This window comes from Pituophis catenifer, unplaced genomic scaffold (genome assembly GCF_029215685.1).
Source record: "Pituophis catenifer annectens isolate HBS135680 unplaced genomic scaffold, rPitCat1.0.hap2 SCAF_4, whole genome shotgun sequence".
In the NCBI taxonomy this organism is placed as follows: domain Eukaryota; kingdom Metazoa; phylum Chordata; class Lepidosauria; order Squamata; family Colubridae; genus Pituophis; species Pituophis catenifer.
In genome coordinates, this window is record NW_027256884.1 from 128,629,570 (window position 1) to 128,654,526 (window position 24,957).

Sequence of the window (24,957 nt, forward strand, 5' to 3'; positions counted from 1 at the left end):
AGTTTCAAGATTCCACTGCTGGAATGGCCTGGGAATAGCCCAGACCTTCACCCAATGGAAAATCTATGGAGCCCACTAAAGAAACTGGTTAGTCAGAAGCGACTCAGCAATAAAACCCAGTTATTGGGTTAGTAGAAGACCCAGTTAATAGAAGCCATCCTTCCATCTTGGGTTCACATGATAACAGCTGCAGAACTCAAAGACTTGGTTCACTCCATGGGAAGATGTTGTAAGGCCGTCATTCATGCTAAAGGTTACCCAACTAAGTATTAACTGACATGATGATAATTTTTGCATATCTCGTGTTTTCCATGGTGATCGTTTTTGTATATCTCGTTTTTTCTACGTGTTTCACTTTTCTTCTTTATACTGTAACTGCTATTCTAATAGCAAATCCTTCACAAAAGTGATTGCATGACATTCTTGATTAAATTATCTTTCCATTGATATATAATTTTATGGTACTACTCCCCCCCCCAAAAAAGCGGTGTTATTAGCTAGTTTTAGAAAATACAATTTTCCCAAAAGGTTTCCCCAATTTTGGCCACCAGTGTACTTAGCTATCGTGTGAACTGGGTTCGTAACAGGTCGTCTTCAACTTACGACCACAATTGAGCCCAGAATCTCTGTTGCTAAGCGAGACAGTTGTTAAGTGAGCTTTATCCCATTTTGCAACCGTCGTTAACCGAATCACTGCAATGGTTAAGTTAGTCACACCGTTATTCAGTGAATCTGGCTTCTCCATTGACTTTGTTTGTGAGAAGGTCAACAAAAGTTGGTTCCATGATCCCGGGGACACTGCCACCGTCATAAATATGAGTCGGTTGCCAAGTGTCTGAATTTTGATCACGTGCAGATGCTATAACGGCCGTAAGTGTGAAAAACCATCGTGTGTCACTTTTTTCAGTGACGTCGTAACTTCCAACGGTCAGTAAATGAACTGTTCTACGTCAAGGACTCCCTGTAGAAGTAGCTTAAGGTGGCAAATATTCTTAATATTCCTTCCTTCTTCCCCCCCCCACCGCAACAACAACCCAGTGAGGTGGGTTAGGCTGAGAGAGGGGGACTGGTTTAGGATCAATGTGTTCTGTCCCCGTCTCACACATGCACACAAACAGATATCCAGGTGTTAAATAAAACTGGCAGACAACAAATTCTTTCAATAAGAGGATTGGCAGCAACCCAGTAGCTGCTTGCCAAGAACTTTACTCATAGAGGGAGGGGTTGTTCCTCCGACAGATAAACCCAAACAAGATATACACAGTTCAAGAATTGTCAAGTCCAGTCCGTATTAAATCCAAGGCACATAACGTTGTTTCAAAGATACAATGTGACTCGCTAGTAGTTAGTTTTGTCCGTCACAGAGTCTGAATGGCCACCTCACCCCGTTTTATCCCCTGTGGGGTGTGGTCCAGTGACTCAGCTTAATCTCTGGCACGCCTCCTTTTCTGCTGCGTGCGCTTGTCTCTCCGACGCTGGCGTGGATCCAGCCAAGACTTATCTCCATCACTGTCCGACTGTGAGGAGATACCTGGCTCCTGGCCAATCTCTTCTCCTGACACCTGAGGCATTGCCAGAGAGGAGGGTCCTGGAGAGGGAGGCCTGGCCAACTCCTCTCCTTCATGTTCGGAGCCTTCTCCCTCCGATATGTCGGCCTCGGGGGTCGGAGTCACAACACAATGTGATGCAAACAAAAAACTGCAGGTATATTTTATTTGGGTGTGCACATTTTCTAATATCTATAACATGGCTAACCTTTTTGCCATCGCGTGCCAAAAGTGAGGGGGAAGCATGGGGGGGTCGAGCGTGCACTTGCCAACACCCATAATTCAATGCGCCCTGCCCTGTATGACCCCGTTTTTGGCACACGATGGCCCGGTAGGCCCATTTCTTTGCCCTCCCCAGGCTCCAGAGTCTTTCTAGGAGCCTGGGGAGGGCGAAAACAGCCTTCCCCACTCCCCCGGAGGCCCTCTGGAGGCCAGAAACGGCCCGTTTCCAGACTTCCAGTGGGCCCAAAACACCCAAAAATCAGCTGGCTAGCGCACACATGCGGGCTGGAGCTGAGCTAGGGCAATGCTCGCATGCCCACAGATATGGCTCCATGAGTCACCTGTGGCTACACGTGCCATAGGTTTGCCATCACGGATCTATAGATTTGCAAGCAATTTCCCCCCGTGGGATGCAATTTCCGATTGGGAAGCTTGTTGGAAAAAAAGATGGATAATTAGTTGTATTGTATTTTGCGAGTCAGTTGAGGATAATACCCAGGAGAGAAAAAAATTGCTTTCATTTTACTGTATTCCCTTCCTTACCTGGAGGGAGGTGTCGCCCTCTGGTGGACACCTGGCGAAATTCTACCTCTTCAAAAGAGGGTACCGTTTGTGGTTCTAACTATATCGATATACAGGTAGTAGTCCTCGACTTATGACCACAATTTACGTTGCTAAGAAAGACGGCGGTTAAATGAGTTTTGCTCTGTTTCGTGACCTTTCTCACCGCAGTTGTTAAGTGAGTCACTGCAGTTGTTAAGACAGTATCACGGTCCCCGTTGATTTTGCTTGTCAAAAAGTCGCAAAAGGGGATCACAGGATGCTACGACCGTCATAAATATGAGTCCATTGCCAAGCGTCCAAATTTTTGATCACCATAGGGATGCTGCAACGGTCATAAGTGTGAAAAACTTGTCACACATCACTTTTTTTTTTCCAGTGCCGTTGTAAGTTTGAACGGTCACTAAAAGAATGGTTGTAAATCAAGGACCCAGATTGACTCTGTAAACCGCTTAGAGAGGGCTGGAAGTGGTATATACAGGTAATCCTCGATTTATGACCACAATTGAGTCCAAAATGTTTGTTGTTAAGTGAGACGTTTGTTCCTTGAGTTTTGACCCGTTTTACAATCTTTCTTGCCACGGTTGTTAAGTGGGTGCCTGCAGTTGATAAGTGAGTCACACGGCTGTTGAGTGAATGTGGCTTCCCGCATTGACTTTGCTTGTCAGAGGGTCTCAAAAGGGGATGGCTGTGACCCGTCATAAATATGAGCCAGTTGCCGAGCATCTGAATTTTGATCCTGTGACCATGGAGATACTGTCAACGGTTATAAGTGTGAAAAACAATCAAAAGTCACTGTTTTCAGTGCCATTGTAAGTTTGAATTGTCACTAAACAAAACTGTTGTAAGTTGAGGATTACCTGTACCTGTATTTCGTTTCACACAAACACAGAGACACACAACCGACATCCTCAAGCCTCCCTCTTTGCTCCTGTGGGATGTTATTCAAGCCGAGGAGGAAGGCTCACTCGAGTCCTATTATTTGAAATCTTCCTCTTCCTCTCTGGACTCCCAAAATCCCTCCTGGCTTGTTTGTTCAACGCTGATTTTTCCACCGTGGCCTTTTGCGCCGAAAGGAGTTTGAAACTTCTCCTTGTGCTCGTTGCCCTGAAAGGAAAAGCTTGCAGAATATTTACAAATATGGATGTTTTAGAAATGGATGGTTAAAACAGGCAGTCCTCGACTTACGAGCGTTTGTTTAGTGACCGTTCAAAGTTACGACGGCACTGGGGGAAAAAAAAGGATCGATGAATATTTGTCACACTTATTTATTTTATTTTATTTATTTTATTAATTCAATTTATATGCCAATTTATATTACTGCGAGTTCAAATCTCACCAGGCTCAAGGTTGACTCAGCCTTCCATCCTTTCGAGGTAGGTAAAATGAGGACCTGGATTGTGGGGGCAATAAGCTGACTTTGTATAAAAAAAGAACACCGCTTAGGGGGGGCCAAAAGCCCTACTAAGCAGGTATATACAAAAGTATGAAGGCTATTGCTTAACGCATTGTAAACTGCCCTGAGTCTCCGGAGAAAGGGCGGCATATAAATCGAACCAATAAATAAACAATAAATAAATAAATTCAAATTATATTAAAGGGGGAAAAAAAGAGGTTGGAATTCAGACACTAGTTCGTAGACATATCTGAATTCTCTGTATAGCCCCGAATAACATAAAAGCGTGAAACAATTTTCTCAGCTGAACAAGCACTTAAAAAAGCGCTTAAAGTTTAGTCTTAAAGTTGCTGAACTTGAGAAATACAATTTTAATATGAAGGTTGTCCTCAACGTACGACCATAACTGAGCCCAAAATTCCCGCTGCTAAGCAAGACACTTGGTTAAGTGCGTTTTGCCCCATTTTGTGACTGTTCTGGCCACGGGTTGCTAAGTGAATCATTGTTGCTAAGTGAATCACTGCAGTTGTTAAGATAAGCAACACCGTTGTTAAGTGAATCTGGCTCCCCCTTTGACTTATGCTTGTCAGAAGGTCGCAAAAGGGGGACACTGGGACCGTCATAAATATGAGCCAGTTGCCAAGCGTCCGAATTTTGATCACGTGACTTATGGGGATGCAACGGTCGTAAGTGGGAGGACGGGTCTCAAGTCACTTTTTTCAGTGCCGTTGTCATTTCATACGGTCACTACATGAACGGTTGCAAATCGAGGGCGACTTGTGATTAAAATCATCATAAATAACCAAATTCCGGAGCTTCCAGGTTTCCTAAATATCAGGGAAGTTTGACTAGATGCCACTGACTAGCTGGAACCGCAACATCCATTGTGTCCCATGCAACTTAGAATGCGTTGTTGTGGTGCTACAGCTGTGTTGTAATCCTCCGTTCGACGCCATTGCCTAGATCTCCAGAGAACCTCCTAATGAATGAAACTCGGAAGGTGGCACACCGAGGGACTGTCCTCTTTCCATGATCACATTCGCCGTGGGCTGTGTCACATGCCCTCCATTCATGAGATCCTTAACCAGATTAACAAATTAACAGAGTTGGAAGGGACCTTGGAGGTCATCTAGTCCAACCCCCTGGCCAAGCAGGAGACCCTACACCATTTCTGACCGATGGCAGTTCAGTCTCTTCTTGAAAGCTTCCAAGGATGAAGCTCCCACAACTTCTGAAGGCAACTTCTGTTCCATGGGTTGATTGTTCTCACTGTCAGAAAATTTCTCCTTATTTCCAGGTTGAATCAGTTTCCTTGATCAGTTTCCATCCATTATTCCTTATCTGGCCTTCAGGTGCCTTGGAGAATAGCTTGACCCCCTTCCTCCTCTCTGTGGCAGCCCCTCAAATATTGGAAGATGCTCTCCTGTCTCCCTTGGTCCTTCTCTTCACTAGACTAGCCATGCCCAGTTCCTGCAACCGTTCATCGTATGTTTTAGCCTCCAGTCAGAGAATCGAGTTCTGCTTTTCCTAAGGGAAGGTTTAGAACAGGGGTGAAATGCAGCAGATTTTGCAATATCCTTCTTCCAGGAGTGTGGAGGGAATGGGGATTTAGCAGTATCCTTCTCCTGGAGTGGGTTGGGAATGGAGATTTTGCAGTATCCTTCCCCTGCCATGCACACCAAGCACGCCCACCAAGCCATGCCCACAGAACCGTTCGTAAAAAAAATTGGATTTCACCACTGGTTTAAAACATAGAATAATAGAGTTGGACGGGACTTTGGAGGTCTCCTAGTCCAACCCTCTGCTCGAGCAGAGCCGTGGATCAAAGCATCCAATCCTGACCCCCCATTTTGGCAAAGCCGAAAGCGTTTTTGCCAGTCAAATCCCTGAGTGGAATTGCAAAGTGCGTTGTTTTCTGTAAACCATCTTTAAATCCTGAAAGAATCTGGAACCCAGAATCATTTGGCAGACTTCCTGAATGGAATCACCATTAGGAAAAAAGGTTTGCAATTAACCCTTATAAAAAGCCTTCTTCAACATCTCTCCTTTCCCTCCACCCTTTGACCACAACGTTGAATTTTAGCCCATCTTGAGGATGCTGTTCAGTTGGACGGCTCTTCCGAGGGATAGGATCAAGATCACAGGAAGTGTTATAACACCCTTGGAATCCTGCATCCAGTTTTTTTTTTATTTTTTATTTTTTTTATTTTTTTTTAATTTGATTTATATGCCGCCCTTCTCCGAAGACTCAGGGCGGCTTACAATGTGCTCAGCAATAGCCTTCATCCTTTTGTATATTTTATACAAAGTCAGCTTATTGCCCCCACAAACGGGGTCCTCAATTTACCTACCTTAGAAAGGATGGAAGGCTGAGTCAACCTTGAGCCTTGGCGAGATTCGAACCCTGCAGTAATTGCAGGCAGCTGGTCTTAATAACCAGCTTAATAACAGGGTGCTTTAAACCCCTGTACTACCAAGGCCAAGTTTTGGTCATCACACTATAAAAAAGATGTCGAGACTCTGGAAAAGAGCGCAGAGAAGAGCAACCAGGATAAATAGAGAGGACTGGAGGCTAAAACATGCGATGAACAGTTGCAGGAACTGGGTATGCCTAGTTTAATAAAAAGAAAGACTAGGGGAGACATGATGGCAGTCTTCTAATATTTAAGGGGTGCCACAGAGAAGAACGGGGGTCAACCTATTCTCCAAAGCCCCTGAAGGTAGGACAAGAAGCAATGGATGGAAACTAATCATTGAGCCTTGGTAGTACAGTGGTTTAAAGCACCCTGTTATTAACACAACTGCCTCAATTACTGCAGGTTCGAATTTTACCAGGCTCAAGGTTGACTCAGCCTTCCATCCTTTCTAAGGTAGGTTAAATGAGGACCCAGTTTGTGGGGGCAATAAGCTGACTTTGTATAAAATATACAAAAGGATGAAGGCTATTGCTTAACGCATTGTAAGCCGCCCTGAGTCTCCGGAGAAAAGGCGGCATATAAATCAAATTAAAAATAAAAAATAAAATAAAAAAATGGAGAGAAGTAAGACCACACCTAGAGTCCTGCATCCAGTTTTGGTCACCACACTATAAAAAAGGATGTTGAGCCTCTAGAAAGAGTGCAGAGAAGAGCAACCAGGATGATGAGGGGACTGGAGGATGAAACATATGAAGAACGGTTGCAGGAACTGGGTATGGTTGGTCTAGTGAAGAGAAGGACCAGGGGAGACATGATAGCATCTTCCAATATTTGAGGGGCTGCCACAGAGAGGAGGAAGGGGGTCAAGCTATTTTCCAAAGCCCCTGAAGGCCAGACAAGGAATAATGGATGGAAACTGATCAAGGAGAGATTCAACCTGGAAATAAGGAGACATTTTATGACAGTGAGAGCAATCAACCAGTGGAACATTAGTTGCCTTTGGAAGTTGTGGGAGCTTCATCCCTGGAGGCTTTCAAGAAGAGACTGGACTGCCATCTGTCAGAAATAGTGTAGGGTCTCCTGCTTGGGAGGGCGGGGGTTGGACTAGATGACCCACAAGGTCCCTTCCAACTCTGTTCATCTGTATCATCTGTAGAAGCAACTGAGAACTAAGGTAGAAATTTCCTGACAGGGAGAACAATTAATCCGTGGAACGGCTTGTCTCCAGAAGTTGTAAAGCAGCATTTAACATCCAGCTGCCTGCAATTACTGCGAGTTCAATTCTCACCAGGCTCAAGGTCGACTCAGCCTTCCATCCTTTCTAAGGTAGGTAAAATGAGGATCCAGATTGTGGGGGCAATAAACTGACTTTGTATAAAATATACAAAAGTATGAAGGCTATTGCTTAACGCATTGTAAGCCGCCCTGAGTCTCCGGAGAAGGGCAGCATATAAATCAAATTAAAAAAATAATAATAATAATAATAAAAAAAAAAAGACCTCCAAGGTCCCTTCCAACTCTGTTATTCTGTTAAACGTGTTCCTGCTTGGGAACGGTTGTTAACCCAGGTTGTTAAGGCAGCCGATATCAAGAGACTTGTACCATCGATGATCGTGTCCCTCTCTGGAAAATGAGATGCCCAGAGGAAAATCCCTTCGGGCTTCCCGCTTCCCCAGGCCAGGTTGCTTAGCATCACTGGGGTACCAGCCAGCGAGCGAAGACACACACAAGGAAGTTTCCTTTTGCCTGCCAGACAACCTCGGTCGCTCGTCAAACCGTGCAGAATCTCCCCCCAAAGAAAGGAGAATTATGAGTTCCGAGGAAGCCGAGTTGGAGCTGCATTTGGTCCAAGATGTCCAGCTGACCGAGGTGATGAGGATTCGAGTGACGACCCTCCAGCAGAAAAACGAGAAGCCTCAAGACGGCGAGAAGCTCCTTCAGGATAACGAATTCGTGTTCCGTCTGGACTTCTCCCATCAACACGGTCTCCGTTTCCAGAACTGGAAAGTGATTCTGGACCAGCCGGGCAAGGCCACCATTATCGGGACATCTCAACACTGGACGCCGGACTTGACTAACCTCATGAGAAGGCAGCTCTTGGATCCGGTGGGGGTCTTTTGGAAGAAGCCGGACGCGCCCGACGTGGTGGACTGCAACGAAGCCGACGCACTGGAGTTTGGAGAAAGGTTGGTGGAGCTGGCCAAAATCCGGAAAGTGATGTATTTCTTAGTGGCCTTCAGCGACGGTCTGGAGCCAGCTCACCTGAAATGCTCTGTGATATTCAAAATCTGAATTCTGGTGGTCCTACCACGTCTCCTCGGTGGCTTTCCCCCCCCCTCTGAAATAGTCTTTCCTTTTGTTTTGGGCTCTGCAGCACCAACAGTGACTTTAGTTTTGAAACCAGACACGCTTTCGAAATGCAGAATTCACGTTGACCTTCCTTGACCTTCAGCTTGACCTTAGATCGGCTCTAAGGAGGATTTAAGGAACACCACCTCCCCTCGCTAGGCTGGGAAATCTGCTGTTTGAAACGTTGAAGACGTTCTCCAAAAGTTTTTCATTTTAAAAAAAATCAATGTTTATAGGCCATCCGTTTCACTATCGCCTCTCCAAACAGAAACCGAGCTGGCTTATGTAGAAGGAGCCTTTGAAAATTTGGAGCGATTGCACTCAAGACCTCCAGAAAAGAAGATTATTAGGCTCATGGACTGTCTCAGAAGCCTACCTAGCAGGGCTGGGTGTGGAAAAAAAAACCCAGGCATATCTTGATATTCCTTCGATCCGATTTATTGCAGTAATCTGCGCGCTTCTCAAAAGGGGCAGCATTGCCTAAATCCAGGCGCCTGATCATTTAAAACTTACTTTCTTTCGAAGTAAGCCCTAATTTTCACAGAGGCTGTGAAAAACGTTGACTTTTCTTAATCAAAAGTTTTCCTAACTTATTTTATGTTCTCCAGCACTACCAACCCACCATCGATCAGAGCACGTTAAGCATGCAAGTATTAAAACAGGTGCCCTCTTTTCCCCTCTTTTGCAAAATTGGCACATTTTCCTAAACTGGGACCTGAAGACCAGAGGTAAACAGCTTGACTTTCTGGTAGATCCGCAGCTAGATTTGGATCTGAACTTCAGGATCTCGAGATCACTTCCATCCCCTTGCTTGCTTTTCCAGGAAAATAAAAGATTTGCCACCACTCAAAACTGAGTGCCTTGCTACACAGTGCATTAAATTCCTTTAAATGACAAGCAGTGATTTCCCCCCCACCACCCTTTGTACGAATCTGAGGTTTGGAAAGAAGCTTTTAAAAACATTTTCTGCTTGATTGACGGAGGTAGAATGAAAAGCTCAACACAGCATCTTTTGCTTGATCGGAGAAATCGTTTCGCTTGGAGGCACCCAAAATTGGCTGGTTTGATTGAGGCACTTTGAATACAGAATAAACAGAGTTGGAAGGGATTTTGGACATCTTATAGTTCTATTAATCATGTGAAGTATTAATACCACTTTATAAAACCTTAATAAGACCCCACCTGGACTACAGTGTCCAATTTTGGTCACCACGTTACAAAAAAGATGTTGAGACTTTGGAAAAAGTGCAGAGAAGAGCAACTAGGATGATGAAGGGCTTGGAGATAAAGTATACGAAGAATGTTTGCAGGAATTGGGTATGTCTAGTTTAATGAAAGGAAGGATTAGGAGTGACGTGAGAACAGTATTCTGGTATTTGAGGGGCTGCCACAAAGAAGAGGGAGTCAAGCTATTCTCCAAAGCACCTGAAGGCAGGACAAGAAGGAATGGATGGAAACTTAATCAAGGAGAGAAGCAACCTGGAATTAAGGAGAAACTTCCTGACAGTGAGGACAATTAACCAGCGGAACAACTTGCCACCAGAAGTTGTGGGTTTTCCAGTTTTTAAGAAGAAACTGGACAAACATTTGTCTGCAATGGTATTGGGGTTTGACTAGAAGACCTCCAAGGTCCCTTCCACCTCTATCCCGATTGATTGATTGATAGTTCAACCCCCTATGAGGTCAATGTTTTTTTTTTCTTTTCTTTTTTATTTTTTGCCCCTCTGAATTTGGCCAAGCGCTTCGACCTTTTGATGGCTCTTCCTTCTCACCCAAACTTTGGGAAGCCTTTCCAGACGGGGAGAATCACGAACGCCGGAATCCATTGGGAGTTGTTTTTCTGGGACTTTCTGAGAGGTTTTCTGCTTATGAGCAAGTTCTGCAGTCTTAGCACTGATGATGTTACCTCGTTGGGTCATAAAACGTCTGCAGAAAAACCACCAAGCTGAGACCACCAAGGACTCCAGTCCTCTTTGTCAACACGGTGTTAACGAGACCGAAAGGGAGGTGTTGTGTTCTTGTGTACCTCCCGCATTGTGGCTGCGGGAATAAGCCGGCGGTTTTCGAATCGCAGTGGGGGGGAGAGTATTAATTCTGTATGGGTTGGATCCCTAGCAGCTTAAGGACACATTGAATGTAAAGGAGAAAAGAGAGAGAGGGAGGAAGGGAGGAAAGAAGGGAGGGAGGGGGGGGAGATAATCTGAGTGTGTTGTGTGTCTAGGGAGCGGTGCAGTGGCCTAGAGGTGGAGCTCTCGCCTCACAATCAGGAGGCTGTGAGTTTGATCCTAGGTAGAGGCAGATATTTCTCTCTCTGGGCCACAATGAGAATATATCTGCTGAACAAAACTCCGTACTGGCGACAGGAAAGGCATCCGGCCAGTAAAACACTCTGCTAGCTCCATTCAGTCGCCCAGACTCCATCCTACAAGGGATTATGGGGTCATTGAAAGAAGAAGAAAGTTGTGTGCTTAGGGTATAGAGTTCTTTGAAACATTCCTTCCTTCCAGAAAATTGCTGGGTTGTTATCCTGGAGTGGATGGAGTCCATCATACGGGGGAATTGCCGGGAGCCGGAAGCGTATTCCTTTACGTGTGGCTTTCTACTTAAAATTACAGGTAGTCCTCGGCTTACAACCACAAGCAAGGTGATTGTTAAGTGAGTCGTGCCTGATTTTACACTCTATTTTACTGTGGTCATTAAGTGAATCTCGGGTCGTTAAGTGGATCGTGTGATGGATAAGTGAATCCAGCTTCCCCCATTGACTTTCCTGGTTGGGTGGCAATTGCCTGACCCTGGGATGTTGCAACCGTCATAAATACATGCTTGTTGCCAGCTGCCTGAATTTTGCAATGGTCGTAAGTGCAAGGACCAGCCGTAAGTTGCTTTTTTCAGGGCCCATTGTGACTTTGAACCGTTGCTAAATGACTGGTCATACTGTAAATTGAGGACTATCTGTAAAGGAATAGTTTTCAATCCTCTCTTAATGCCTCTTAAGAAACCAGGGATAATTTCTTCCTGCTCTGTAACCCCCATCTAGGTTGAATCTTGGCAGTTGCCCCGTATTAGATCTTCCTTCCTTCCTTCCTTCCTTCCTTCCTTCCTTCCTTCCTTCCTTCCTTCCTTCCTTCCTTCCTCTACTCCCTCCTGTCTCTCCTTCCTTCCTTCCTTCCCTCCCTCCCTTTTCCTTCATTTTCTCCCTCCTCCCCCACCTCTGCCATCTTCCTGCCTTCCCTCCCTCCTCCCTTCTTCTTTCCTTCCTTTCCTCCCTGCCTTTTTCCCCTCCCTCTCTGGCATCTCCTTCCTTCCCTCCCTCCCTTCCTCCTCCTTTCCTTCCTTTCCTCCCTCCCTCTCTGCCAACTCCTTCCTTCCTTCCTCCTTCCCTTCTTCTTTCTTTCATTTCCTCCCTGCCTCTTTCCCTCCCTCTCTGCCATCTCCTTCCTTCCTTCCCTCCCTCCCTTTCCTTTGTTTTCTCCCTCCCTCTCTGCCATTTTCCTTCCTGCCTGCCTTCCCTCCCTCCCTCCTCCTTTCCTTCCTTTCCTCCCTCCCTCTCTGGCATCTCCTTCCTTCCTTCCTTCCTTCCTTCCTTCCTTCCTTCCTTCCTTCCTTCCTTCCTTCCTTCCTTCCTTCCCTTCTTCTTTCTTTCCTTTCCTCCCTGCCTCTTTCCCTCCCTCTCTGCCATCTCCTTCCTTCCTTCCTTCCCTCCCTCCCTTTGCGTTGTTTTCTCCCTCCCTCTCTGCCATTTTCCTTCCTGCCTGCCTTCCCTCCCTCCCTCCCTCCCTCCTCCTTTCCTTCCTTTCCTCCCTCCCTCTCTGCCATCTCCTTCCTTCCTTCCTTCCTTTCCTCCCTCCCTCCTCCTTTCTTCCTTTCCTTTCCTTTCCTTTCCTTTCCTTTCCTTTCCTTTCCTTTCCTTTCCTTTCCTTTCCTTTCCTTCCCTTCCCTTCCCTTCCCTTCCCTTCCCTTCCCTTCCCTTCCCTTCCCTTCCCTTTCCTCCCTGCCTCTTTCCCTCCCTCTCTGCCATTTCCTCCCTCCCTCCCTCCCTCCCTCCCTTCCTGTTCTTTCTCCTACTCTTTCTCCTTTCCATCCTCCCTCCTTCTCTCCCTCCCTCAGGTGCATGGTGCTAAGACCTGAGATGCTCCTATAGATGCTGTTCCAGAAATGAACTTTTTCAAGAGACGAAGCGATGTCTCCCTTAGGAGAAAAGTCAAGCTTTAAAGCGCGGGACATTTCAGTTGTTGGAGTGGCAAGGAAAGGTTGTTTTTTTTAGCTATGCGGTGGCTTTTTTAGAATATGCTTAGGAATACAGTATTAATTGCTGCTTGCAGTGTTTCTCAGCCGTAGCAATTTGAAGACGCGTCGTGGGGGAATTCTGAGAATTGAAGTCCACACCTCTTAAAGGTAGTCCTCGACTTATGGCCAGAATTGAGTCCAACATTTCGGTTGTTAAGCGAATTTTGCCCCATTTTATGACTTTTCTTTTCACAGTTGTTAAGCGAATCACTGAAGTTCTTAAGTTTGTCACCCGGTTGTTAAGTGAATCTGGCTTCCCCCATTGACTTTGCTTGTCAGAAGGCCGCAAGAAGAGATCACGTGACTCCGGGACATTGCGACCGTCAAAAATGTGAGTCGGTTCCCAAGTGTCTGAATTTTAATCATGTGATCCTGCGGATGCTACAACGGTCATTAGTGCGAAAAACGGTCATAAGTCACTTTTTTCAATCCCGTTGTAACTTCGAGCGGTCACTAAATGAACTCTTGTAAGTCGAGGACTACTTGTAAATGCGTGGTGTTATAAACTGGGGTGCTTGCCTTCAGCTCGCGATGTTGGGTTTTCTGTGTTCGCTTTCCTTTAAAAAGGTTTTATTGCAATTTTTAATTTTAAAAAATCAGATAAAACAGAACTAAGAAAAAGCTTTAAAAAAAAAAAACCACAGACACATTTTTGAAAAGTAATCTGCAGATGCCTTAGGAGATAATATAATTTAGCATAAATATTAAAATTATTAGATTTATTACTGAAATAAAACAGAAAACAATCCTCCCAAGAATGAATATATTAATCACCTGCATGTATCTTTCATATATATATATATATATATATATATATATATATATATATATATATATATATGAAAAAATATCAAATTAGCCATAACAATGATATATTCTTGTACAATATTATAAAATGAATCTATACCAAAGGAAAACATTGTGTCATATTTTGATTGATGGGAAAAAAAATAGCCTTTTTGATAATTGATAAATTACAGGTAGTCCTCAACTTACGACCACAATTGAACCCAACTTTTCTATTGCTAAGCAAAACAGTTGTTAAGTGAATTTTGTCCCATTTTACAACCTTTCTTTTGTCACAGTTGTTAAGTGAGTCACATGTTTGTTAAGTCAATCTGGCTTCCCTATTTGACTTCGCTTGTCAAAAGGTCGCAAAACGGGACCACCAAAACGTCATAAATATGAGTCGATTGCTGAGTCTGAATTTTGATCACATGATACAGGGATGTTGCAATGGTCGTAAGTGTGAAAAACAACGATAAGTCCCTTTTTTCTGTGCTTGAACAGTCACTAAATGAACTGTTGTAAGTCAAGGACTACCTGTGAAGATTTCTTCCGTCCTCATCTTAATGTCCGAAGTGAAATTTACAATCTTAAACTCTCCTCCTGGGTCATAACAAAGTCACAGTCTTCTCTTTAATTTAAGAGATTCTTTTCTTCTGGACTGGAAAATAAAAATCGTTAATGACTACTTGTACTCTTCAAATGTACTTTCCAAAAAGCACTCTATTAATAAAAACAGGAAAAAAGATCACATATTTCTGATTTGTGTTTCATTGCCGTGTTCGAATGACGGTGTGATGTGGCCTGTTGGCCGCCAGCCCCTCCAGCAGCCGAATCAGAGGAGGAGGAGGAGGGGGCGTGGGAGTCGGGGTCAGCATCAGGGAAACCTGAGTGGGAAGAGGGAATGGAACTGTCCGAAAGGGAAACAGAGGCAGAGCCTGTCCGTCAGCCCTCAGATGGAGAGTCAACAGCCCCCAGGTCTGGAGGTAGCTGATGAGGAGGAGGAGGAACAGCTGGGTCCTGTGCCTGATTTGTAGAAGGCGGAGGAGAGGAGAGCAGTGGAAATCTATGAGCCAGTCCTTGGGACGGAAGAGCCACCACTGCTAGTGAAGCCCAACTCTACCTCTGGAGATAAAAGGCAGAGGGCGCAGATGTGTGCGAATATAGGTTATCTACGGATGCAAAATATATTAGCAATAGCAATAGACTTATATACCGCTTCACGGTGCTTTCCAGCCCTCTCTAAGTGGTTTATAGAGTCAGCCTCTTGCCCCCAACCATCCGGGTCCTCATTTTACCCACCTTGGAAGGCTGAATCAACCTTGAGCCTGGTGAGATTCGAACTGCCAAACTGCTGGCAGCCGGCAGTCAGCAGAAGTAGCCTGCAGTACTGCACTCTCACCACTGCGCCACCTCGTCTATTCTAGATAGATAAACAGAGAGAGAGAAAGAGAGGGAGGGAGGGAGAGAGAGAGGGAGAGGGAGGGGGAGAGAGAAGGAGAAGGGAGGGAGAGAGAGAAGGAGAGAGGGAGGGAGGGAGAGAGAAGGGGAGGGAGAGAGAAGGGGAGGGAGAGAGAGAGACGAAGATAGATAGATAGATAGATAGATAGATAGATAGATAGATAGATAGATAGAGAAAGAAAGAGAATGAGCGAGAGAATTAGAAAGAGAATGAGAGAGTGAGAGAATGAGAGCGAAAGAAAGAAAGAGAAAGAGAAAGAATGAGAGAGAGAAAAAAAGAGAGAGAGAATGATTAATATATTAAAATATATTAAAATATACCTAACCTTAACTAGTAGTCTTGGTGAATTTTAACTATCATGGATGTTAAAATTCTGCTATGAATCAGATTTCTTTAAAAAAAAAAATCCCAGTTTTTATTTACTTTTTTCATCTGGCACCACCGGAAAAGGAGAAGGTAAAAATTATAGCATGTACTTCTAATCCTTCCACAAATCATTGTAAGAGGGTTTTTTTTTCCTACCTCTATCAAAAGGGCAAATCATATCGATTTTTTCTTTTAATGGAAGAAAAAATCCTTTTGAAATTTATTCCCTGTTTGCCCCTACTTATTGTGACAGCTCTTAAGTGAAAAGAGATCAGCGTGAATATTAATATTGGTATTTTTTTTTAATGGATCGCTCTGTTCCACTGAGTGGTTTCAATCGTTTTTTCTTTCTTTAAATGGTGTCAATAACTAATGGATTTTTAAAGAGGGATATTTGAACAGTTTGTCCTGTTTTTTTTTTCCAGCCACGAAAAAGGATTAATATTTGTGCGTTTCCCTTCATTCAACTTGAAAAGAAAATACTGAGGGGTGCGGTCAGGGGTGGGATTGAAAAATTTCAGCAACCGGTTCGCTGCCTGGTTGCTGGGTGGGCGTGGCCATGGGGGTGTGGCCTACTCGGCCTCCTGCACCACAGCGGGAGTGGGGGCTTTTCGCCCTCCCCAGGCTCTAGAGGTTTTCCTTGAGCCTCCGGGAGGCCAAAAACAGCCTCCCCTGCACACTGGAGGCCCTCTGGAGGCTGGAAATGGGTCTGTTTCCAGACTTCCGGTACTTCCGGTAAGCCTATTTTTTTGCCCTCCCCAGGCTCTGAAGGCTTTTCTGGAGCATCCAGGAGGGCAAAAGCAGCCTCCCCCAGGCACTGGAGGCCCTCCGGAAGCCAGAAATGGGTCTGTTTCCAGACTTCCGATAGGCCTGTTTTTTTGCCCTCCCCAGGCTCTGGAGGCTTTCCTGGAGCATCCAGGAGGGCAAAAACAGCCTCCCCCAGGCACCGGAGGCCCTCTGGAGGCCGGAAATGGGCCCGTTTTCAGACTTCTGGTACTTCCGGTAGACCCGCTTTTCGCCCTCCCAGAGCCTATGCGTGCGCCCTGCACTTACCTGGCATCCAAAATGGGCCGCATGGAGACTCCTGGGAGGGGTGTGGTGGGTGGGGTCAGCCAGTCCTTGGAACAACCGGTTCGGCGAACCAGATTAAAATTAACATACGGTTCGCCCGAACCGGTCTGAACCAGGTGAATACCACCCCTAGGTGTGGTTGTGTTATACATAGTCTGGATTCTTAGAGTCGGTAACTGGATTCAGACAGCACATTAATTAAATACAGGTAGTTGTCAACTTACGGCCGCAATTGAGATCAAACTTTCCATCGCTAAGTGAGGCAGTTGTTAAGTGAGCTTTGTGTCCCATTTTACAACCTTCCTTCCCACAGCTGTTAAGTGAATCACCGCAGCTGTTGTGTTAATAACATGGTTAAGTGAATCTGGCTTCCCCGTGGCTTGTCAGAAGGTCGCAAAAGGGGATCAACTGACCCCGTGACACTGCAACCGTCATAAAGATGAGTCAGTTGCCAAGCATCCGAATTTTGATTGTGTGACCACAGGGATGCTGCAAGGATCATAAGTGTGAAAAACAATCCTAGAATTGCTTGTAACTTCGAACCGTCACTAAATGAAAATGTTGTAAGTTGAGGACTACCTGCGTTGTTGGGTTTTTAAAAAAAATTTATTTATAAATTTTTCTGGGTTAGGGTTAGGGTTGCTGAGCCAATTTACTTATTCATAATAATAGTAGTAATAATAATAATAATAATAATAATAATAATAATAATAATAATAATAATAATATTTACTTGTATATAGTGGTATTCTTCCAACTTCTAATTTGGGGTAAAACAAATCCCATGTTAAAAATATTCTGTATCTTCTTTATCCTTTATCCTTAATGTTAACCTATCCATTTCCGCACCATTTAATATTTTTTAAAATCATATTTTCATCTGTAGGAATTTCCTCATTTTTCCAGTGTTCTGCAAATACAATTCTCGCTGCTGTCAAAACATGTGGTATTAAGTATACATCCCCTTTGTCATATTTTTCTGGCAATATACCTACCGTGTTTCCCTGAAAATAAGACCTCCCCGGATAATAAGCCTTCCCCCAAAAATAAACCTTCCCCGAAAATAAGGCCTCCCCGAAAATATTTAACTCCATCCGAAAATATTTAACTCCATGCGCAGCTGGTCCCACTATTTCCTCTGGTTAGGATTAGTGAGACAGAGTCCCTCGGGAGTTGGGCGGCATAGAAATGCGATAAATTAAATTAAATTAAATCAGGAAAGACGGCAAGAGGAGCCCCATCTTGCTCCACACGCCCCAAAATAATAAGACCTTACCGAAAATAAGGCCAAGCGCTTATTTTGGGGTTCAAAAAAATATAAGATGGGATCTTATTTTCAGGGAAACACGGTAACAAAAATATTTCTAGCTTTAAATGTATGTATTGCTTTATCATTTTCTCTAACCATGTACGTATTTTCATCCAAGAAATGTTGGAAATGCAGTCAGATAACGGGTTCATGCCATCATATGTGGGGGACATGCCCCAAAGCAAAAGAAAATCTGGACTACCTGTGTTTGTTAAACATTCTTTCTCTCGTCTGTTCCCATCAATTCCACCAGGTAATTCCGGATTGGAAAGAGCAAGAATGGTCCTCGGAGAAGCCGCAAAATTATGCCGGGATTTTCCATTTCCAGTTCTGGCGTTTTGGCCGGTGGATCGACGTAGTGATCGACGACCGGCTGCCAACCCTCCACAACCAACTCATCTATTGCCATTCCAACTCCAAAAACGAACTGTGGTGCGCCTTGGTGGAAAAAGCGTACGCGAAGTAAGGAAACCCCGGGGATTCCGTATCTTATCAGCTTTTCCTGACCTAGGGGGTCCCACAGATCTTATCTGGCAAAAGGTGGATCCGGCCCCTTGGGGTGCTTAAATGTGGCTTGTGGGGCCGGCCTGAAAATAGCAAAGGACCAGCCTGCGGTGCCTCTAGCAGCCAAAATGGGGCATGGGGGGGGCACGTGAGCCCCCCGCGTGCTATTTTGGCTGGCAGGGTGCTGCGGGAGGCCATGCAGGCTGAAATGGGACACGAGGGGACTTCACACGGCCCCCCGCACCCTGTTTTCACCAGCAGGGTGCTGCGGGAGGCCATGCAGGCTGAAAATGGGGCACGAGGGGACTTCATGCGCCCCCCCCCTGCACCCGTTTTGGCCGGCACGGTGCTGCAGGAGACCATGCAGGCTGAAAACAGGGCACGAGAATTACAATGCTGATCCCGCCCTCGAAGAAATCCAGTTTGACACCCCTAACCTAAATGAATTCGTCAGCGAGGCTTATTGGGTTTCCAAGATTCTTCAGCTCAATTTCTTGATGTTCAGCCTGATTAATATAATCCTATGCGGTTCTGGCTTCCTGGTTATGCGCTGATGTCAGGAGCTCCAAAGAAGCTTTTGGTGCAAACCTTGGTTCTCTCTGGGCTTGGTTCTCGGCTTGCAGATGTCTCATTACCGAACTAGGTAACACCATCAGTGCTAGAAGGAAGAGGGGCATGCTGTTTTTTATACTATATATGAGTGGCTTACCCTGTCGGTGTTGGTGGGAATGTTCTTAGTGGTTCTTGGTGGGGGTTCTTAGTGATTCCTCATGTAGCTGATTGCTATATAAACAGAGAAAAAACCCCACTCCCTTCTAGCACTGATGATGTTCCCTAGTTGGGTAGCGAAACATCTGCAAGCAAACAACCAGATCCAGGGAGCACCAAAAATGGCATAGTTCAACCCTGAATTACAGATATTTTCTTCTGTTGAAGTGCCTCTTGTTTTTTTAGTCTTTTGCCTAACCTCCTGCTGACACCTGTCAAATATGTTCGCTGTAAGGAGCATGGATGCCCGTACAGGCAGTCCTCAACTTAACAACCGCAACTGAGCCCCAAATCTCCCTTGCTAAGGGAGACAGTCACTAAGCGAATCTGGCTTCCCCACTGATTTTGCTTCTCAGAAGAAAAACAAAATGTAATGGGTACAATATAGTTGGTACCTCGCTCAATAGTAGTAACTGTGAGAGGGATCTTGGAGTCCTAGTGGAAAACCATTTAGGTAGGAGTCAGCCGTGTGCAGCAGCTGCCAAAAAGGCCAACACAGTTCTAGGCTGCATAAACAGAGGGATAGAATCAAGATCACGGGAAGAGTTAATGCCACTTTATAAGGCCTTGGTAAGGCCACGCTTGGAATTTGGCATCCAGTTTTGGTCGCCACGATGTAAAAAAGATGCTGAGGCTCTAGAAAGAGTGCAGAGAAGAGCAACAAAGAGGATGAGGGGACTGGAGGCTAAAACACATGAACGGTTGCAGGAACTGGGTATGTCTAGTTTAATGAAAAGAAGGACTAAGGGAGACATGATAGCAGTCTTCCAATATCTCAGGGGCTGCCCCAAAGAAGAGGCAGTCAAGCTATTCTCCAAAGCACCCGAAGGCAGGACAAGAAGCAGTGGATGGAAACTAATCAAGGAGAGAAGCAACTTAGAACTAAGGAGAAATTTCCTGACAGTCAGAACAATTAATCAGTGGAACAATTTGCCTCCAGAAGTTGTGAATGCTCCAACACTGGAGATTTTTAAGAAGATGTTGGATAACCATTTGTCTGAAGTGGCCTAGGGTTTCCTGCCTAAGCAGAGGGTTGGACTAGAAGACCTTCAAGGTCCCTTCCAACTCTGCTTTTCTATTCTATTCTACTCTACTCTACTCTACTCTACTCTACTCTACTCTACTCTACTCTACTCTACTCTACTCTACTCTACTCTACTCTACTCTATTCCATTTATTTCTTTCATTCTATTCTATTCTATTCTATTCTATTCTATTCTATTCTATTCTACTCTACTCTACTCTATTCTATTCTACTCTACTCTACTCTACTCTACTCTACTCTACTCTACTCTATTCTATTCTATTCCTATTATTTCTTTCATTCTATTCTATTCTACTCTGCTCTGCTCTGCTCTGCTCTGCTCTGCTCTGCTCTACTCTACTCTACTCTACTCTACTCTACTCTACTCTATTCTATTCTATTCTATTCTATTCTATTCTATTCTACTCTACTCTACTCTACTCTACTCTACTCTATTCCATTTATTTCTTTCATTCTATTCTATTCTATTCTATTCTATTCTATTCTATTCTATTCTATTCTATTCTATTCTATTCTATTCTATTCTATTCTATTCTACTCTACTCTACTCTACTCTACTCTACTCTATTCTATTCTATTCCTATTATTTCTTTCATTCTATTCTACTCTGCTCTGCTCTGCTCTGCTCTGCTCTGCTTTGCTCTACTCTATTCTATTCTATTCTATTCTATTCTATTCTATTCTATTCTACTCTACTCTACTCTACTCTACTCTACTCTATTCTATTCTATTCTATTCCTATTATTTCTTTCATTCTATTCTATTCTACTCTGCTCTGCTCTGCTCTACTCTACTCTACTCTACTCTACTCTACTCTACTCTACTCTACTCTACTCTACTCTATTCTATTCTATTCTATTCTATTCTATTCAGATTGCTATTCAGATGATCCCGGGGTCATTGCAACCATCCTTAAGAACATGCCCGTTGCCAACCCATGATCTCATGACCATGAGGATGGGGCAACGGTCTTAAGTGTGAGGAACGGTCATAAGTGTGAGGAACAGTTCTGAATGGGAAATCTCTTTCTTATTCCACCCATAGACTCTCGGGATGCTACGAAGCCTTAGACGGAGGCAACACGGGTGATGCCTTGGTGGATTTTACTGGGGGGGTCTCGGAACCGATTGACCTGGTCGAAGGAGGCTACGCCAATGATGAAGCCAAACGAAATCTCCTTTTTGAGCGGGTGTTGAAGGTTCATAACCGAGGAGGTCTCATCAGCTGCTCCATCAAAGTAAGCGGGTCTGGTCAGGAGCAGAATAAGGAAGAATGTTATTGATCTCACCGGATTGAGGTGGGGAAATTTTGAGGTGGGCTTTCCCTTACTCTACTACCCCAGGGGTGGAGAAACGATGGTGCCTTTTATGACTTGTGGACTTCAACTCCCAGAATTCCTGAGGAGAGTCAGCATAAAAAGTTTGCAGCCATGGCTGGCTCAGGGATTCTGGGAGTTGAAGTCCACAAGTCATAAAATGGCCGTAATTTCCCTTGCTCGTTCAGGGATTCTGGGAGTTGAAGTCCACAAATCATAAAATGGCCATAGTTCCCCTCCTGGCTGAGGGATTCTGGGAGTTGAAGTCCACAAATCATAAAATGGCCGTAATTCCCCTTGCTCATTCAGGGATTCTGGGAGTTGAACTCCACAAGTCATAAAATGGCCATAGTTCCTCTCCTGGCTGAGGGATTCTGGGAGTTGAAGTCCACAAGTCATAAAATGGCTGTAATTCCCCTTGCTCGTTCAGGGATTCTGGGAGTTGAACTCCACAAGTCATAAAATGGCCATAGTTCCCCTCCTGGCTGAGGGATTCTGGGAGTTGACGTCCACAAGTCATAAAATGGCTGTAATTCCCCTTGCTCGTTCAGGGATTCTGGGAGTTGAAGTCCATAAGTCATAAAATGGCCATAGTTCCCCTCCTGGCTGAGGGATTCTGGGAGTTGAAGTCCACAAGTCATAAAATGGCTGTAATTCCCCTCCTGGCTGAGGGATTCTGGGAGTTGAAGTCCACAAGTCATAAAATGGCCGTAATTCCCCTTGCTCGTTCAGGGATTCTGGGAGTTGAAGTCCACAAGTCATAAAATGGCCATAGTTCCCCTCCTGGCTGAGGGATTCTGGGAGTTGAAGTCCACAAGTCATAAAATGGCTGTAATTCCCCTTGCTCGTTCAGGGATTTTGGGAGTTGAAGTCCACAAGTCATAAAATGGCCATAATTCCCCTCCTGGCTGAGGGATTCTGGGAGTTGAAGTCCACAAATCATAAAATGGCCGTAATTCCCCTTGCTCATTCAGGGATTCTGGGAGTTGAACTCCACAAGTCATAAAATGGCCGTAATTCCCCTCCTGGCTGAGGGATTCTGGGAGTTGAAGTCCACAAGTCATAAAATGGCTGTAATTCCCCTTGCTCGTTCAGGGATTTTGGGAGTTGAAGTCCACAAGTCATAAAATGGCCGTAATTCCCCTCCTGGCTGAGGGATTCTGGGAGTTGAAGTCTACAAGTCATAAAATGGCCGTAATTCCCCTTGCTCGTTCAGGGATTCTGGGAGTTGAAGACCACAAGTCATAAAATGGCCATAATTCCCCTCCTGGCTCAGGGATTCTGGGAGTTGAAGTCTACAAGTCATAAAATGGCCGTAATTCCCCTTGCTCGTTCAGGGATTCTGGGAGTTGAAGACCACAAGTCATAAAATGGCCGTAATTCCCCTCCTGGCTGAGGGATTCTGGGAGTTGAAGTCTACAAGTCATAAAATGGCCGTAATTCCCCTTGCTTGTTCAGGGATTCTGGGAGTTGAAGACCACAAGTCATAAAATGGCCGTAATTCCCCTCCTGGCTCAGGGATTCTGGGAGTTGAAGTCCACAAGTCATAAAATGGCTGTAATTCCCCTTGCTCGTTCAGGGATTTTGGGAGTTGAAGTCCACAAGTCATAAAATGGCCGTAATTCCCCTCCTGGCTGAGGGATTCTGGGAGTTGAAGTCTACAAGTCATAAAATGGCCGTAATTCCCCTTGCTCGTTCAGGGATTCTGGGAGTTGAAGACCACAAGTCATAAAATGGCCATAATTCCCCTCCTGGCTCAGGGATTCTGGGAGTTGAAGTCTACAAGTCATAAAATGGCCGTAATTCCCCTTGCTCGTTCAGGGATTCTGGGAGTTGAAGACCACAAGTCATAAAATGGCCGTAATTCCCCTCCTGGCTGAGGGATTCTGGGAGTTGAAGTCTACAAGTCATAAAATGGCCGTAATTCCCCTTGCTCGTTCAGGGATTCTGGGAGTTGAAGACCACAAGTCATAAAATGGCCGTAATTCCCCTCCTGGCTCAGGGATTCTGGGAGTTGAAGTCTACAAGTCATAAAATGGCCGTAATTTCCCTTGCTCGTTCAGGGATTCTGGGAGTTGAAGTCCACAAGTCATAAAATGGCCGTAATTCCCCTCCTGGCTCAGGGATTCTGGGATATTTCACCAACTTGAGCATCCTTGCCAGAATTTCTTGACCGGGGTCTCAAAAATCAATTTTTAAATCAAGTGTTGTACCCTAAAACACCAAATTCATGCTTTCTCTTTTCAAGGCCGTGTCAGCCGCCGATATGGAAGCCCGGCTGGGCTGTGGCCTGGTCAAAGGCCACGCCTATGCAGTCACCGACGTCCGGAAAGTCCGCCTTGGCCACGGCTTGCTGGCCTTCTTCAAGTCTGAAAAGCTGGACTTGATCCGGTTGAGGAACCCTTGGGGGGAGCGAGAGTGGAACGGCCCCTGGAGTGACACGTAAGTCCGGCTGGGGCACCGTCCGTCCACAAGCGCCCATGTTTTCTTCTTTCTCATGCAGGGACAAACGCAGGTTGGGGAATGTTGTTCTTGCTTATTAAGAAGGTTTATTTTAATTTTGTTTATTTGTCATCATCCTCATCCTCTTTTAACGCCGCCCATAATCCCTTGCGGGATGGAGTCTGGGCAGCTGAATGGAGCTGAGTGTTTACTGGCCGGATGCCCTTCTTGACGCCAGTGCGGAGTTTTGTTCAGCAGATATTCTGCCCAGAGAGATAAATATCAGCCTCTACTTAGGATCGAACTCACAGCCTTCTGATTGTGAGGCGAGAGCTCCACCTCTAGGCCACCGCAACACTCAATTTTATTGATTTATAACCTGTCTTTATTATTTTTATAATAATAAAATAATAAATAAAAAAAATATTCTATTATTCTATTTTTACAAACAGCTCAAGGCGGCGAATATATGTAAGATATATGCCTATTTTCTTCACAATAACCCTGTGAGGTGGGATGGGCTGAGAGAGACGGACTGGCCCAAAGTCAACCAGATGGCTTTTATGATTTGGGCGGGATTAGAACTCACTGTCTCCTGATGATAGGCCCAAAGTCACCCAGTTGGCTTTCATAGCAAAGGCAGCACTAGAACTCACCATCTCCTGGTGATAGTCAGCTGGCTTCCATGACTAGGGTGGGACTAGAACTCACCGTCTTCTGGACTTCCGGTCTGGAGCCGTGGCCTGTTTTTGCTCTGAGGGTGGTGCAGGAGGCCGACTATTTATTTATTTTTATTTATTTTATTTTATTAAATTTCTATACCGCTCTTCTCCCGAAGGACTCAGGGCGGTGAACAGCCAGAAGGTAAAACACAGAAATACAAAATACCACCATGGCCACGCCCTCCCAGCAATTGCGCAGAGAACCGGTTGTTAAATTATTTGAAGCCCGCCCTTCATGGTCCCGATGTGTTCTCACCATCCCAAAATCTTATTTTTCTTTTTCCAGCTCAGAGGAATGGCAGAAAGTCAGCAGCAGTGAACGAGAGAAACTCGGAATGACCGTCGAGGACGATGGAGAGTTTTGGTGAGCATCCCTGGTGTGCAAAGA

At 45.0% G+C, this 24,957-nt stretch overlaps 3 protein-coding genes across 3 annotated transcripts in view; 2 read left to right on the top strand and 1 right to left on the bottom strand.

The window, feature by feature from the left end:
- Positions 1-24,957, bottom strand: part of WNT11 (Wnt family member 11) — a 530,657-nt gene that overhangs the window by 493,007 nt on the left and 12,693 nt on the right. The gene's annotated exons all lie outside the window — the stretch shown is intronic.
- CAPN5 (calpain 5) overlaps positions 1-24,957 on the top strand; it is a 77,092-nt gene that overhangs the window by 35,832 nt on the left and 16,303 nt on the right. The window contains exons 4-7 of the mRNA XM_070942996.1: positions 18,027-18,235; positions 21,135-21,327; positions 23,654-23,847; positions 24,856-24,933. Of these exons, the coding sequence (XP_070799097.1) occupies positions 18,027-18,235; positions 21,135-21,327; positions 23,654-23,847; positions 24,856-24,933 (674 nt within the window). The remainder of the gene's footprint in view (positions 1-18,026; positions 18,236-21,134; positions 21,328-23,653; positions 23,848-24,855; positions 24,934-24,957) is intronic.
- On the top strand, positions 7,953-8,435 carry OMP (olfactory marker protein). Its single transcript, XM_070944088.1, has one exon. The coding sequence runs from the start codon at positions 7,953-7,955 to the stop codon at positions 8,433-8,435; it is 483 nt and encodes a 160-aa protein (XP_070800189.1).

Bases quoted from the DNA above. Each gene is read 5' to 3' on its own strand.
- OMP (XM_070944088.1), top strand. From the start codon at position 7,953: ATGAGTTCCGAGGAAGCCGAGTTGGAGCTGCATTTGGTCCAAGATGTC.